Source organism: Dendrobates tinctorius, unplaced genomic scaffold (assembly GCF_039654945.1).
Source record: "Dendrobates tinctorius isolate UK_male_01 unplaced genomic scaffold, ASM3965494v1 ptg000174l, whole genome shotgun sequence".
Taxonomy (NCBI): Eukaryota; Metazoa; Chordata; class Amphibia; order Anura; family Dendrobatidae; genus Dendrobates; species Dendrobates tinctorius.
Window position 1 is genome coordinate 14,330,442 of NW_027361841.1, and position 13,128 is coordinate 14,343,569.

At 42.8% G+C, this 13,128-nt stretch overlaps 1 protein-coding gene across 1 annotated transcript in view; it reads left to right on the top strand.

Moving 5' to 3' along the window:
* LOC141054091 (cadherin-related family member 4-like) overlaps positions 1-13,128 on the top strand; it is a 188,692-nt gene that overhangs the window by 70,081 nt on the left and 105,483 nt on the right. Inside the window, 2 exon segments of the mRNA XM_073551252.1 lie at positions 1,298-1,443; positions 1,703-1,882. Coding sequence (XP_073407353.1) covers positions 1,298-1,443; positions 1,703-1,882 — 326 coding nt within the window.

Here is a 13,128-nt window from a genome sequence, read left to right on the forward strand (position 1 = left end):
CATCTCTAATCAGTCATTGCCTGCAACACTGTCGACGTACAGCACATACATTTTGGGTTAAAAAAAAAACTTAACCTTTGGACAGGCATTTTCTGAAAGTCAAAAACACCTTTAATATTCTTCCCTTAGAAGATTTTCTCCCTTCACTCACTTTCTCACCCAATCCATTCCTTACACTGAGGAGCTCTCACACCCAAACTTCCATTGTATTAGAATTGGATTCAGACTAGAATAAATATTACGCTGCTTTATTGAGAAGGCAATAGCATCCCTTATATTGGCGTTGCTCGTGCACATTACTATATTTTGAGTTTTATTTTGAATTTGATCAAATCTGGACTGAGTCGTCATCTGCAGGTGGAATTGCAGCCCTGAGGATGATTGATTCTCTCACAAGTCCAGCAGTGTTGTGCCTCATATTGCACTACTGAATTGGGTAAGCACAAACACTCAGGTTATTTTTTATATTTCTATTAGTGTGACAGTTTTACACTGATGGTTTTACACTATTTCGCTTTGTCAACACCATCTGTAGGAAGGAAGGCAACCTACATATGTGCGAGCACTCAGACAAAGTAGTCTTACTAAAAGGTTCTCAGTATATAAGGACTATGTAAGTTAGGTGAGCTAGGGAGATTATTATTGTGCAATGCTGCAATATATATTGCTTTTGGAAAACTGAGATCTATAAATCGCTGTTCAGTAAATATAAAGTCAGCACAGCAAGCTACTCTTTGGAGTTCCATGCATGAGAAAACTACATTCTAAATATTGCTAATGAAAAACAAATAAGACTTAATGTATATAAGAGAGATCCCACTCATTTCTCACTTTTGCAACATTGCTGTTGTATTTTTAAAATGGCTATGAAAGGTGTCGTCCAGGTTTATCATGAAAGTCAAGTAATGTGCACTGTCAGGATTCTCCTCTGCCGGCGGCAAGACAGAGTGGTCATGCGATTACAAATATTTGACATGCATACTTCTGGCCACATTCCAACTAGACATGAAAGGCTTTGCTCAATTTACTTAAGTTTAGCAAAGCCTCACAGTCCTATTTGGAATTTGGCCAGAAGTATGCTTATCACATTCTTGCAGTAACATGATCGCTCTATCTCACCAACGGCAACAGAGAATCCTTACAGTGTGCTCTCTGCACATTGTAAAGATTCACAATTCATGATAAACCTGGATCACCCCCTTAATTAATCATAATCTAACATTAATACAACCAAAAGATAGTACTGATATGAATAATTTACAGTTCTGTTGCTGGATTCTTTTGCTTCTCTTTACAGTGAAATTGTAAATGACACCATATATGTACCTGAAAATACACTCATTGGATCCATCTTAGAAGTTTTTGAAGCAATTGACAGAGATGCTGGAACTAAAATCACTTATGCCTTTCCAGTCCCAACAGACTTGTTTAGAATGAACGAAGGTATTTTCACTTTTTATGTAAAAATGAACTCCAATTACAAATAAATACTGTCAGTAGCTCAAATTGTATTGCACTTTGACAAAAGTATAAAAAGGGTAAATTTGATATGTGCACTTATGAGAAACTTAAATAAATTAGTTCAAAATGGTAAGTGCAAATATATTTAAAAGCTATTTATATATAAAGTTTATAACCACAATTTGCATTTTTGCCATCCACGTTCCAACACAACTGATTGCAATATGATTTTATATTACAGTTTCTGGTGCATTAACTTTGCTTCAACCATTGGATTATGACCACCCTGACAACCACACAGCATATTCCTTAGTTGTCACTGCTACTGATGGTGATCATCCAGCTGTGTATTACTTCCAGATTGTTATAGAGAACGTGGATGAGCCACCAGAGTGTGACCCTGCCTTTTCCACCGGTACAGGTAAGAACATTGTTATTTCTGGCTTGATAACAAACTAAAATAAAATCTAATAATTAATGAGGTATTTAAAAAGGATGACCCAACTATGAAACTCCTTTTTAAATGAGCTTAAATTGTAGGGTAAAGCTAATATCACCTACACATTTTTCTGCACTATTGCTAAACAGCACCCTTTCAAATTTAGAGACTTTCAAAGTGAAAGCTGCACTTTGATTCTTTGCTACGGATTATATTTTTGTTTTTATTGCTATTACTGCCAGTCTCTGTTACACTGTTACTCGCATTAGGGACCTACCATATTTTACTATTTGGCTTGCTAAAGATACCAATTTGGTATCAAAACACATTACATCAGTACTGGAATCTTGATCGTCTTTTCTTTGGACCATCTTTATCAGCAGAGCCCAGGTTGTTATGATGTGGATAACCGAGGAGGATGGTAGGAACAGGCTAAGCCACCAGAAGACCAGAGAGGTTGGTAACTAAGCGGATTGCAGACCCCTGATCCTATCCACACAACTAGCAGTAGCCGTGGAGCGTTCCTATGATGCCCTAGATGCTTTGTCACAGCCGGAGGACTAACTAAGCCTAAAGACAGAAAGATGAAATCTAAACTGCCCCGGAGCAGATCCCCAAAGGAATAGACAGCCCCCAAACATATATTGTCAGCGAGACAAGATGAGACACAAACACGGCAGAGAACAGACTGAGGCAATCGGCAAACAGAAAGAAACAGCAAAACGGCACTCAAGCAAAGTCTACTCACTGGTGGAGATATGGATGTCTGAAATCCGGGCGTCTAGGTGATATTCAAAAATGGTTAATCCGGTGCTTGCATGACACAACACGTAGTATAAAGCCAAAAAATGAAGAAAAATGCAGCACTCGTGGAATCCGTTAAAAACCATAGTCCTTTATTGAATTAGTTGGACAAGGTCAGCATGAGGGCTAGGTACGTGAGTAACATGCAGGAGAAAAAGACTACAGCTGTTTCGTGTTACATATATCTGGATCTGTTGAAACGTGTGTAACATGAAACAGCTGTAGTCTTTTTCTCCTGCATGTTACTCATGTACCTAGCCCTCATCTAGGTAGGGCACGATCAAGTGTCCTTTGACAAAGACACACCATCACCTCCGGAATTACTTTAGTGAAGATTCTCGGTGCTTTAGAGAGACCAAAAGGCCTGGCCATATACTGAAAATGCCGAATCTCGCCTTCTAATGCTAATGCAACCCTCAGGTACCTTTGGTATCTGTCATGGATAGGGAGATGACAGTAAGCATCTTTTAGGTTGATGCCCGTCATAAAATAATTTGGAAAGAAGCCTAATGGTGGACCTGATCGACTCCATCTAAAATTATAATTTTTGATAAACGTATTAAGTTTTTTCAGATTTATGATTGTTCTAAACGTACCATCAGGTTTGGGAACTAAAAATAAAGAAGAGTAGAACCCTCTATCCTCTTGCCCCTCTGAGACTTTAACTAAGACCCTCTTGGATAATAAACTCTGAATTCCCATTTCGAGGCTTTTTGTTGTACTTGTGAACTAAGGGATGTTATTAATTTCCACTTTGGAGCAAAGAGTTTCAGTGTACCCCCTACTGGGGGAATTGACCGCTCAGTATTTATTCTCTTTCCTGAATCCTGAACTCAAACATGCTTTCTCTTCTTTGTGGCCCATCTCGTCTTTCCGTTGCTTCCTCTTCCAAACGGCCACCTTTTTAAAAGGTTCCCCTATAGAAATGGATAGAAGAGTCAGGGAGAGCCTTATTCCTTTCTTTAGCTTTGGCGAGTATGTCGTCTAGGGTTTTCCCAAGAGGAACTCGCCCTCGCACGGGATCGCGCAGATCTTAGATTTTGATTGTGCGTCCCCCATTCCAGCTTTTCATCCATAGTGCCCCTGGTGCTATTAACAAGACCCGCCGATCTTGCTGCTAAACGTAGGGTGTCTGTGAATGCATCGGCCATGCAGGCTGCTGCTCCTCTAATTAACGGAAGCGCTGCACGCAGCTTTTCCCTCGACACTTTCTGCTCGATCAGTTGGTCCAACTGGTGTAACCAAACGAGCATTGGTCCGGCGGTGCATGTGCTGGCTACTGCTGTTTTTTTTTTTTTTTCTTTTAAACCCGTAGATGATTCCCATGATGTTTTTAATGATGCCTCTGCTTTGCGGTCTAATGGGTCGGACAATAAACCCGCATCCTCTACCGTAATAGTAAATTGGTTAGAGGTGGAGGCTACAACAGTGTCGACCTTGGGAGTTTTTTTTTTTTTCCGTTTTAGTAGTTCATCATTACTAAATGGATATTTCCTTTTTGAGGCCGATGGGAGAAAACTTCTCTGATCTTGCTTTCCCCATTCTCTTTTTATTAAGGCCTTAATTGCCGGTATTACTGGAAAAGCTCTCCTTATTCTTTCTGCCAAACCCGCAAACATTATATCTTGCGTGGTTTGAGCGCCTTTTGTCTCCTCACACCCCGTAGTGTTTCTTACGGATTTGACCAGGTTATCAATACTATCCAGGGGGAAACATGATCGTCCATCAATTTCTGACGATGATGATGATGATGATGATGACGTGAGTGAGGAGTCTGAGGCTATCTCTTGTACCTCCTCTGACTCTGAACTGAGAGTCACTTGTTTCTTTTTCTTTTTGCCCCTGGACTCCGAGAGAATACTAGTATGGGTGACGGCTTGTAGTTCCTCTCTAATGATGGCCCGTATGTCTTTAGATGCGGCCCCCTGTATAGTCTCCCTAATGCACTGTTTGCAGAGCCCCTTATTTTTTTTTTGTGGTAGGAGTCAGGGAGAGGCTGAGTGCATCAAGCGCATTCTTTGCTTAGTCTGGAAGAGGGTGGAGACATGGCTAGAAAAGAGAGGGTGTCAGCTTAATAGGCAGAGTATGTTTTGCGCACTCACCCAGTGAAGCTTATGGTACCGGATCAGATGGCTGAAGAGCAGTCCTGGCGTCACTTCTGTGAGTGGTGTCTGTAGATCCTCAGCCAGAGCGGTCTTTGGACACCTGCAGAGTCCCCTGTCGGGGGATGCGCATCTCCTGGGGATGACATGACCTACCGCCGACCTTTGCAGCGTTCGTTTAAATAAACACTTATTCATATTATTATATTTCTTTTTTTCTTTTTCCTCGACCTCGAAGTTCTTCAGTCACTTCCAGGTTCAGTTGTGTGCTTCGCGCCTGCACAGTAGCGCTAGTGGGCGCCCTGCACCTCAGCCATTGTGCCCCGGAAGTTCACCCATTACTTGCGGGGCCCGGAGCATCGACGTCGGGCGGCGCATGCACAGGCCCGCTCTGTACACCGGGCCATGTCCCCTGGCCCTGGAAAGCCGCCTTTTGGGGGTTTTTTTGTGCCACTGGTGCTCTTACCCCTTCCAGTGCGGCGGCTCCTCTTGGTCCCAGAGCCACCGCTGGGCATCAGCGCTCCATGCGGCCTCCCCCAACATGCTCCTGAGTGAGACCGGGCGGCCCTTCCCGGACTCGGTCATCGCTCCAGACCATTCACCAGACGAGGGGGGAGCCATCTAACGGAATTCCCCCGACGCTGCTTCTGGACCACAGCCCCTGCCGTTCTGCAGAAACTGCACAGGTGGCATGCCTTGGCCCAGTTATGTCTTCTGAACAGGAAACCAAAACTGAGGAGGAGAAGCGGACCGCCCCCTTTTCCCTCTCTCTAGGTTTCCTGTTCCTTTGGGGCAGATCCCGCTACCTCCAGTGGGTGCTGTCGTGGTGAAGGGTAAAAAAGGCCTTCACCGATCCCTCACCCACATCGTCTTAATGTGACGTTCAATTGAAAGCTGTAAATGCTGTCCCAGACCCCGATACCTCATGCCTGGCTGATTGCTGCAGTGCCATGCTGCAATTTGTACTGTGGTTGAAATGAGGCCACTTTCCTGGTGTCTGTCCTTCATTTGATGTGCATTGGCAGCATTTGGGGCTGTTATAAGGTGTTGTGTATGCGTTTGTTTTTGCCTCCCATTGAGATGAATGGTGTTTGGTTTTGTTTGGCGAATATTCGACGAATTCATTGGCGAATATTGCAAATTCGGCGATCATAATCCGAACTTAACATTGAAATTTTTGCTCATCTCTAATCAGTCATTGCCTGCAACACTGTCGACGTACAGCACATACATTTTGGGTTAAAAAAAAACTGATCCTTTGGACAGGCATTTTCTGAAAGTCAAAAACACCTTTAATATTTTTCCCTTAGAAGATTTTCTCTCTTCACTCACTTTCTCACCCAATCCATTCCTTACACTGAGGAGCTCTCACGCCCAAACTTCCATTGTATTAGAATTGGATTCAGACTAGAATAAATATTACGCTGCTTTATGCTCATGCTGACCTTGTCCAACTAATTCAATTAAGGACTATGGTTTTTTAACGGATTCCACGAGTGCTGCATCTTTCTTCATTTTTTGGCTTTAGAGAACAGACTGAGCAAACAGTAGGGCCCAAGATGTCTAAATAGGACAGGACAGAAAAGATACTGTCAGTAATCACGAACAAAACCCTGAAAAAGTCCAACACTTCTGATATACAAAAAACCTGAGGTCATACGACCTCACACCCCCGCTAGATCAGCACTCTGGTATTACTGGCAGCAAAGCAAAAAGATACTAGCATAACAGGGGACTGAACAAGCTGCAACAAATGAAGCAGGGCCCAGCGCTGCCCCCAGCAGAGAGCACGCTGAACCATAGCAGCAAAATAACATAACCAGATTTGATGCAAAGGATTAACAAAAGAATCACTTAGCTGAACCATGCAGATCAGACAGGGGACAAAAGAACTCCAAATGCACATAGAGGAAATCACCAGCAACCTCCAAGAGCAGCCAGCTCAATTATATGCTCCCAGCCATTAATCCCAGGTTCCCAATCATTGTCGTCAGGTGGAGAGCTTCCATCCACCTGGCCAGCTCCACTACTCTCAGTAACCACCAGAGGGAGCTTCAGTTCAGAACTTCGAGCAAGGGAATTCACAACAGTAGCCCCCCTTGATGAGGGGTCACTGAACCCTCATCCACGCCACCAGGCCGATCAGGATGGTCCCGGTGAAACGCACACATCAAACTCTTGGCATGGATGTCAGAAGCAGAGACCCAAGAATTTTCCTCCTGGCCATAACCCTTCCACTTGACCAAATACTGAAGTCTCCGTCTAGCCAGACGAGAATCCAATATCTTCTCTACCTCATACTCCAAATTACCCTTAACCAGTACAGAGTCAGGGGGCGCTGCCACGGGAATGACTGGCTCCACAAACCTTTTCAACAAAGATTTATGAAAGACGTTATGAATCTTAAATGTAACTGTAAGAGCCAAACGGAAAGAAACGGGGTTAAGGATTTCCAAAATCTTATAAGGTCCAATAAACCTTGGCTTGAATTTTGGAGATGCAACCTTCATGGGAATATTTTTTGAGGACAACCAAACCATATCACCCACTTTAAACTGGGGACCAATGGTCCTATGCCGGTTGGAAAACCGTTGGACCTTTTCCTGAGAGTGGGACAACTTATCCATAGCTTGGTCCCAAATCTGCTGCATTTTTTCTACCACATAATCCACACCTGGGCAGGCAGAAGCTTCTACCTGCCCCGAAGAAAATCGAGGATGAAACCCAAAGTTACAAAAGAAAGGAGACATCAAAGTGGCAGAGCTAGCCCTATTGTTTAGCGCAAATTTGGCCAAGAGCAAAAGTGAGACCCAATCATCCTGATCAGCAGATATGAAACATCTCAAATAGGACTCCAAATTCTGGTTTGTTCTCTCAGTCTGCCCATTGGTCTGAGGATGAAATGCAGAGGAGAAAGACAACTGCACTCCAAATCTGGAACAAAAAGATCTCCAAAACCTGGAAACAAACTGGACCCCTCTGTCCGACACAATGTTTTCAGGAATCCCGTGCAAACAAACCACTTGTTGTAAAAACAAGGGCACCAACTCAGAAGAAGATGGCAACTTTGGGAGTGGTACCAGATTGACCATCTTAGAAAATCTATCACAGATCACCCAAATAACAGTCATTCTCTGAGAGACAGGGAGATCAGAGATAAAATCCATTGAGATATGGGTCCAATGCCTCCTGGGCACCGGCAGGGGCATCAACAAACCACTAGCATGAGAACAGGGCTTAGACCGAGAACAAGTCCCACAGGACTGCACAAAATTCCTGATATCACGAGATAAGGCAGGCCACCAAAAAGACAGACTCACCAAATCTCTGGTACCAAAGATACCTGGATGACCAGCCAACACAGAGCAAAATTACTCTTTTCCTCCACTGGTCAGGGACATACAATTTTCCCATAGGGCATTGTTCAGGTTTATCCTCCTGAAATTCCTCCAGGGCACGTCTCAAATCAGGAGAGATGGCGGAAAGAACTACACCCTCATTTAGAATGGTTGTAGGCTCGGTCACATCAATGGAATCCGCAAAGAAACTCCTAGAAAGGGCGTCCGCCTTAACATTCTTAGTGCCCGGAAGAAAGGAGACCACAAAATTAAAATGCGTGAAAAACAAGGCCCACCTAGCCTGTCTAGGATTCAAGCGCTTGGCTGATTCAAGATAAATCAAATTCTTGTTATTGGTGAGGACCACAACTTGATGTCTAGCTCCCTCCAACCAATGTCTCCACTATTTAAATGCCCACTTCATGGCCAATAATTCCCGATTACCCACGTCATAGTTATATTCAGATGGAGAAAATTTCCGAGAAAAGAAGGCACAGGGATTCATCTTGGAGGTTACCGGATCTCTTTGAGACAAAACGGCTCCTGCACCAATCTGAAAAGCATCTATTTCCACCTGAAATGGGAGTGAAAAATGAGGTTGCCGTAGAACCGGAGCAGAGGTGAATCTCTGATTCAGCTCCTGAAATGCCGCGACTGCCTCTGGAGACCAATTCACCACATCAGCACCGTTTTTAGTCAAATCCGTCAGAGGTTTAACAATACCAGAAAAATTACTTATAAATTTACGGTAGAAATTAGCAAAACCCAAAAACTTCTGAAGAGCCTTTAGAGAAGTGGGCTGAACTCAATCATAAGTGGCTTGTACCTTTCCCGGGTCCATTACAATAGCAGACGGGGACAAAATGAATCCCAAAAATGAAATCCTCTGTACACCAAAAAGACATTTCAATCCCTTAACATACAGAGTATTTTCCCTCAAAATCTGGAACACAGTCCGGACATGTTCCACATGAGAATCCCAATCACTGGAAAAAATCAAAATATCATCCAGATAAATGATAAAAAACATATCCACAAGGTCCCAGAAAATATCGTTCATAAAAGATTGGAAGACGGAAGGGGCATTAGTGAGCCCAAAAGGCATCACCAGGTACTCAAAATGTCCCTCTGGGGTATTAAGCGCCATCTTCCATTCATCCCTGTGCTTGATGCGAATAAGATTATACGCCCCCTGAGGTCAAGTTTGGTAAACCAACAAGCACTTTTAACTCTGGAAAATAAATCAGGGGTAACGGGTACTGATATTTAATAGTGATTTTGTTAAGGGAACGATAGTCAATACATGGCATTAATGAGCCATCTTTTTTGTCCACAAAGAAAAAAACAGCACTCAAAGTTGAAGAGGATGGTCTGATATTCTCCAATGATTCCTTGATATAAGAACGCATAGCATTATGTTCAGGTACAGGTACATTGAAAAGTCGACCCTTGGGAAATTTACAACCGGGCATTAACTCAATTGCGCAGTCATAACTCCTATGAGGAGGCAAAGACGTGGACTTACTCTCACTAAACACATCAGAAAAATCAGCCAAATAGTCAGGAACGTCTTGAGACTGGGGAGAGGTGGAGAAAACAGGAGTGTTACCAAGAACACACTGACAACCCCAACTCACCACAGACAGAGATTTCCAATCTAAAATAGGATTATGGGTTTGTAACCAAGGAAAACCCAGTACAATAGTACCATGTAAATTGTGCAACACCAAAAATTTACAATTCTCTTGATGGTCCGGGGCGACCCACATTACCATCTGGGTCCAAAACTGAGGTCTATTTTCTGCCAAAGGGGTAGCATCAATCCCCCTCAAGGGAATAGGGGTTCTCAGGGGCACCATGGGGAAACCACAACGCTTGGCAAAGTCAAGGTCCATCATATTCAAAGCTGCTCCTGAATCAACAAAGGCCTTAGCAGAAGAAGTAGACAAGGAGCAGATCAAGGTATTTGCCAACAGGAACTTAGGCTGTACACTGCCCACCACAAATGCGTGAGCAAAACGTGTTTCTCGTTTAGGGCAGACAGAAATAACATGAGAGGCATTCCCACAAAAAAAACATAACTTATTACGCCTTCTGAACGCTTGACGTTGCGCCCTAAACAAAACCCTATCACATTGCATGGGTTCAGAAGTTTGTTCAAAAGGCAGCACCACCTCTCGCGTACCTTTATGTTCACATAAACGTCGATCAATTTGAATGGCTAATGACATGGAGTCGTTAAGACCAGAGGGGACAGGAAATCCCACCATAACATCTTTTCAGTTTCTGCCAGACCTTTCCGAAACAGAGCTGCTAGGGCATCATCATTCCATTTAGTAAGCACCGCCCACTTTCGGAACGTCTGGCAATATAACTCCGCAGCATCCTGACCATGGTTCAATGTCAATAAGGTTTTCTCAGCTTGATCAATAGCATTAGGTTCATCATACAACAACCCCAGGGCCTGAAAAAACACATCCACATTAGCCAGAATAGGATTTCCAGGTGTCAAAGAAAAAGCCCAATCCTGGGGATCGCTGTGCAGCAGGGAGATGACAATTTGAACCTGCTGCACAGAGCTCCCCGATGAATTAGGCTTCAAAGTAAGAAATAGTTTACAGTTATTCTTGAAATTCAAAAATTTTGACCGATCCCCCGAAAACACATCAGAAGGGATTTTTGGTTCTACAGCAGATGGTTGAGCGAGATAGGCAGAAATTCCCTGCACTTCAGCAGCGAGCTGCTCAACATGATCAGAGAATTGCTTAGTTTCCATTAAAGAAAAAATCTTTCTACGGCATCAGAGAAAAAAATATATTAAAAAATGTGGACACTTTTTTTTTACAATTCTTTCCTTCTTTTGAGTACCCTAGAGTCTGCGGTTAGGCTGGTGATTCTGTTATGATGTGGGTAACCGAGGAGGATGGTAGGAACAGGCTAAGCCACCAGAAGACCAGAGAGTTTGGTAACTAAGCGAATTGCAGACCCCTTATCCTATCCACACAACTAGCAGTAGCCATGGAGCGTTCCTACGATGCCCTAGATGCTTAGTCACAGCCAGAGGACTAACTAAGCCTAAAGACAGAAAAATGAAATCTAAACTGCTCTGGAGCAGATCCCCAAAGGAATAGACAGCCCCCAAACATATATTGTCGGTGAGACAAGATGAGACACAAACACAGGCAGAGAACAGACTAAGCAAACGGTGGGGCCCAAGCTGTCTAAACAGGACAGGACAGAAAAAATACTGTCTGCAATCACGCACACAACCTTGAAAAAGTCCAACACTACTGATATACAAAAAACCTGAGGTCACACAACCTCATCCTCCTGCTAGATCAGCATTCTGGTATAACTGGCAGCAAAGCAAAAATATACTAACATAACAGGGGACTGAACAAGCTGCAACAAATGAAGCAGGACCCAGCGCTGCCCCCAGCAGGGAGCACGCTGAACTCTAGCAGCAAAGCAGAAAGCAAAAAAAGATACAACCAGATTGGATGCAAAGGATTAACAAAAGAATCACTTAGCTGAACCATGGAGATCAGACAGGGGACAAAAGAACTCCAAATACACACAGAGGAAATCATTTGCAACCTCCAAGAGCAGCCAGCTCAATTATATGCTCCCAGTCATTAATCCCAGGTTTCCAATCATTGTCGTCAGGTGGAGAGCTTCCATCCACCTGGTCAGCTCCACTTCTCTCAGTAACCACCAGAGGGAGCAGAGGGAGCTTCGGCTCAGAACTTCGAGCAAGGGAATTCACAACACCAGGTCCTGGTTCTTCAAGCTTTTAAAAGGATTGTGCCTGTAAATGCACAACCCCAGAAAGTAAACACATTCGACATTAATCTGCCTGTATCTCTACCTTGTATTGGATTCATGACAATAGAAGGCATTGTGTCTTTTCTTATCTTTTGTATTACCTATCATAAAGGATTGGACCCCATTAGCAACATCTATTGCCAGTCAACCCAATAGTTAATAAAGTACATGATCGGTGGGAGTACAACTATTGGGAATGCCACCATTTAAGTGGAGTAGTGGTGATCTTTGCGCCATGACCACCCCTCAAAAAGACATGAAAAAGAAGACTAGTAACAAACAGACCCCATCACATTTTCAGGATTGGTGAGAGTAAATGCAATATGATTCCCATCAATCATACATTTATCTTCAATCTTGAGGATGATTAATAAATGTTCATGATGGGATTAATTTATATATTTTTTCATTAATCAATAGTAAACATTAAAATAAGAGACTTTGTAATATACAAATGAAAGGAGTAGTATTCCAGTGAGATAAACATAGCAAAATCCAAGGAAAACTTTATTAGGCAAAAATAAAAAAAATGTTGTGATAGTAAAAGCACCAGCGGCACACTTACCAACGCATTTTGACTTAAGAAGCCTTAATCATTGTTAACCATTTCACCATTATTAAGGCATTTTAGGTCGAAATGTGTTGGTTAGTGTGCCGCTGGTGGTTCTACCAACACAACATTTTTTATTTTTGTCTAATAAAATTTTCCTTGGATTTTACTATGTTTATCTCACTGGAATACCACTCTTCTTTTCATTTGAAGCTTTGCCTCGTCAGGGCTTTTCCATGTGAGACTAACTGCTTGCATCCTGACAATGTGGTGAGCTGATTTCTTTCTATTTTTCTCTTTGTAATATGCATACTTGAGAAAAAATAAAGTTCCTCTCTTGGAATTTAATGGTTTTATGTATCAATAATTAGGTCTCAAAATTAAGTAAATGCAATTTGCAATAAACAATAAATGACAAAATCACATCATTTAATTATTTATTTACCAAAAACTAGGCCAAAATGAAGAAGTTTGACTCTGCTGCGTTTCAGAGAAAAACATACTTTAATAACTGCCGGGGACCGAGACCACGCTAAAGACTAGTCAGACAGGCAGATCCCCGGCAGCTTCTTCCCTCCCATCCACCTGGATTGACAGGATTCATACAAC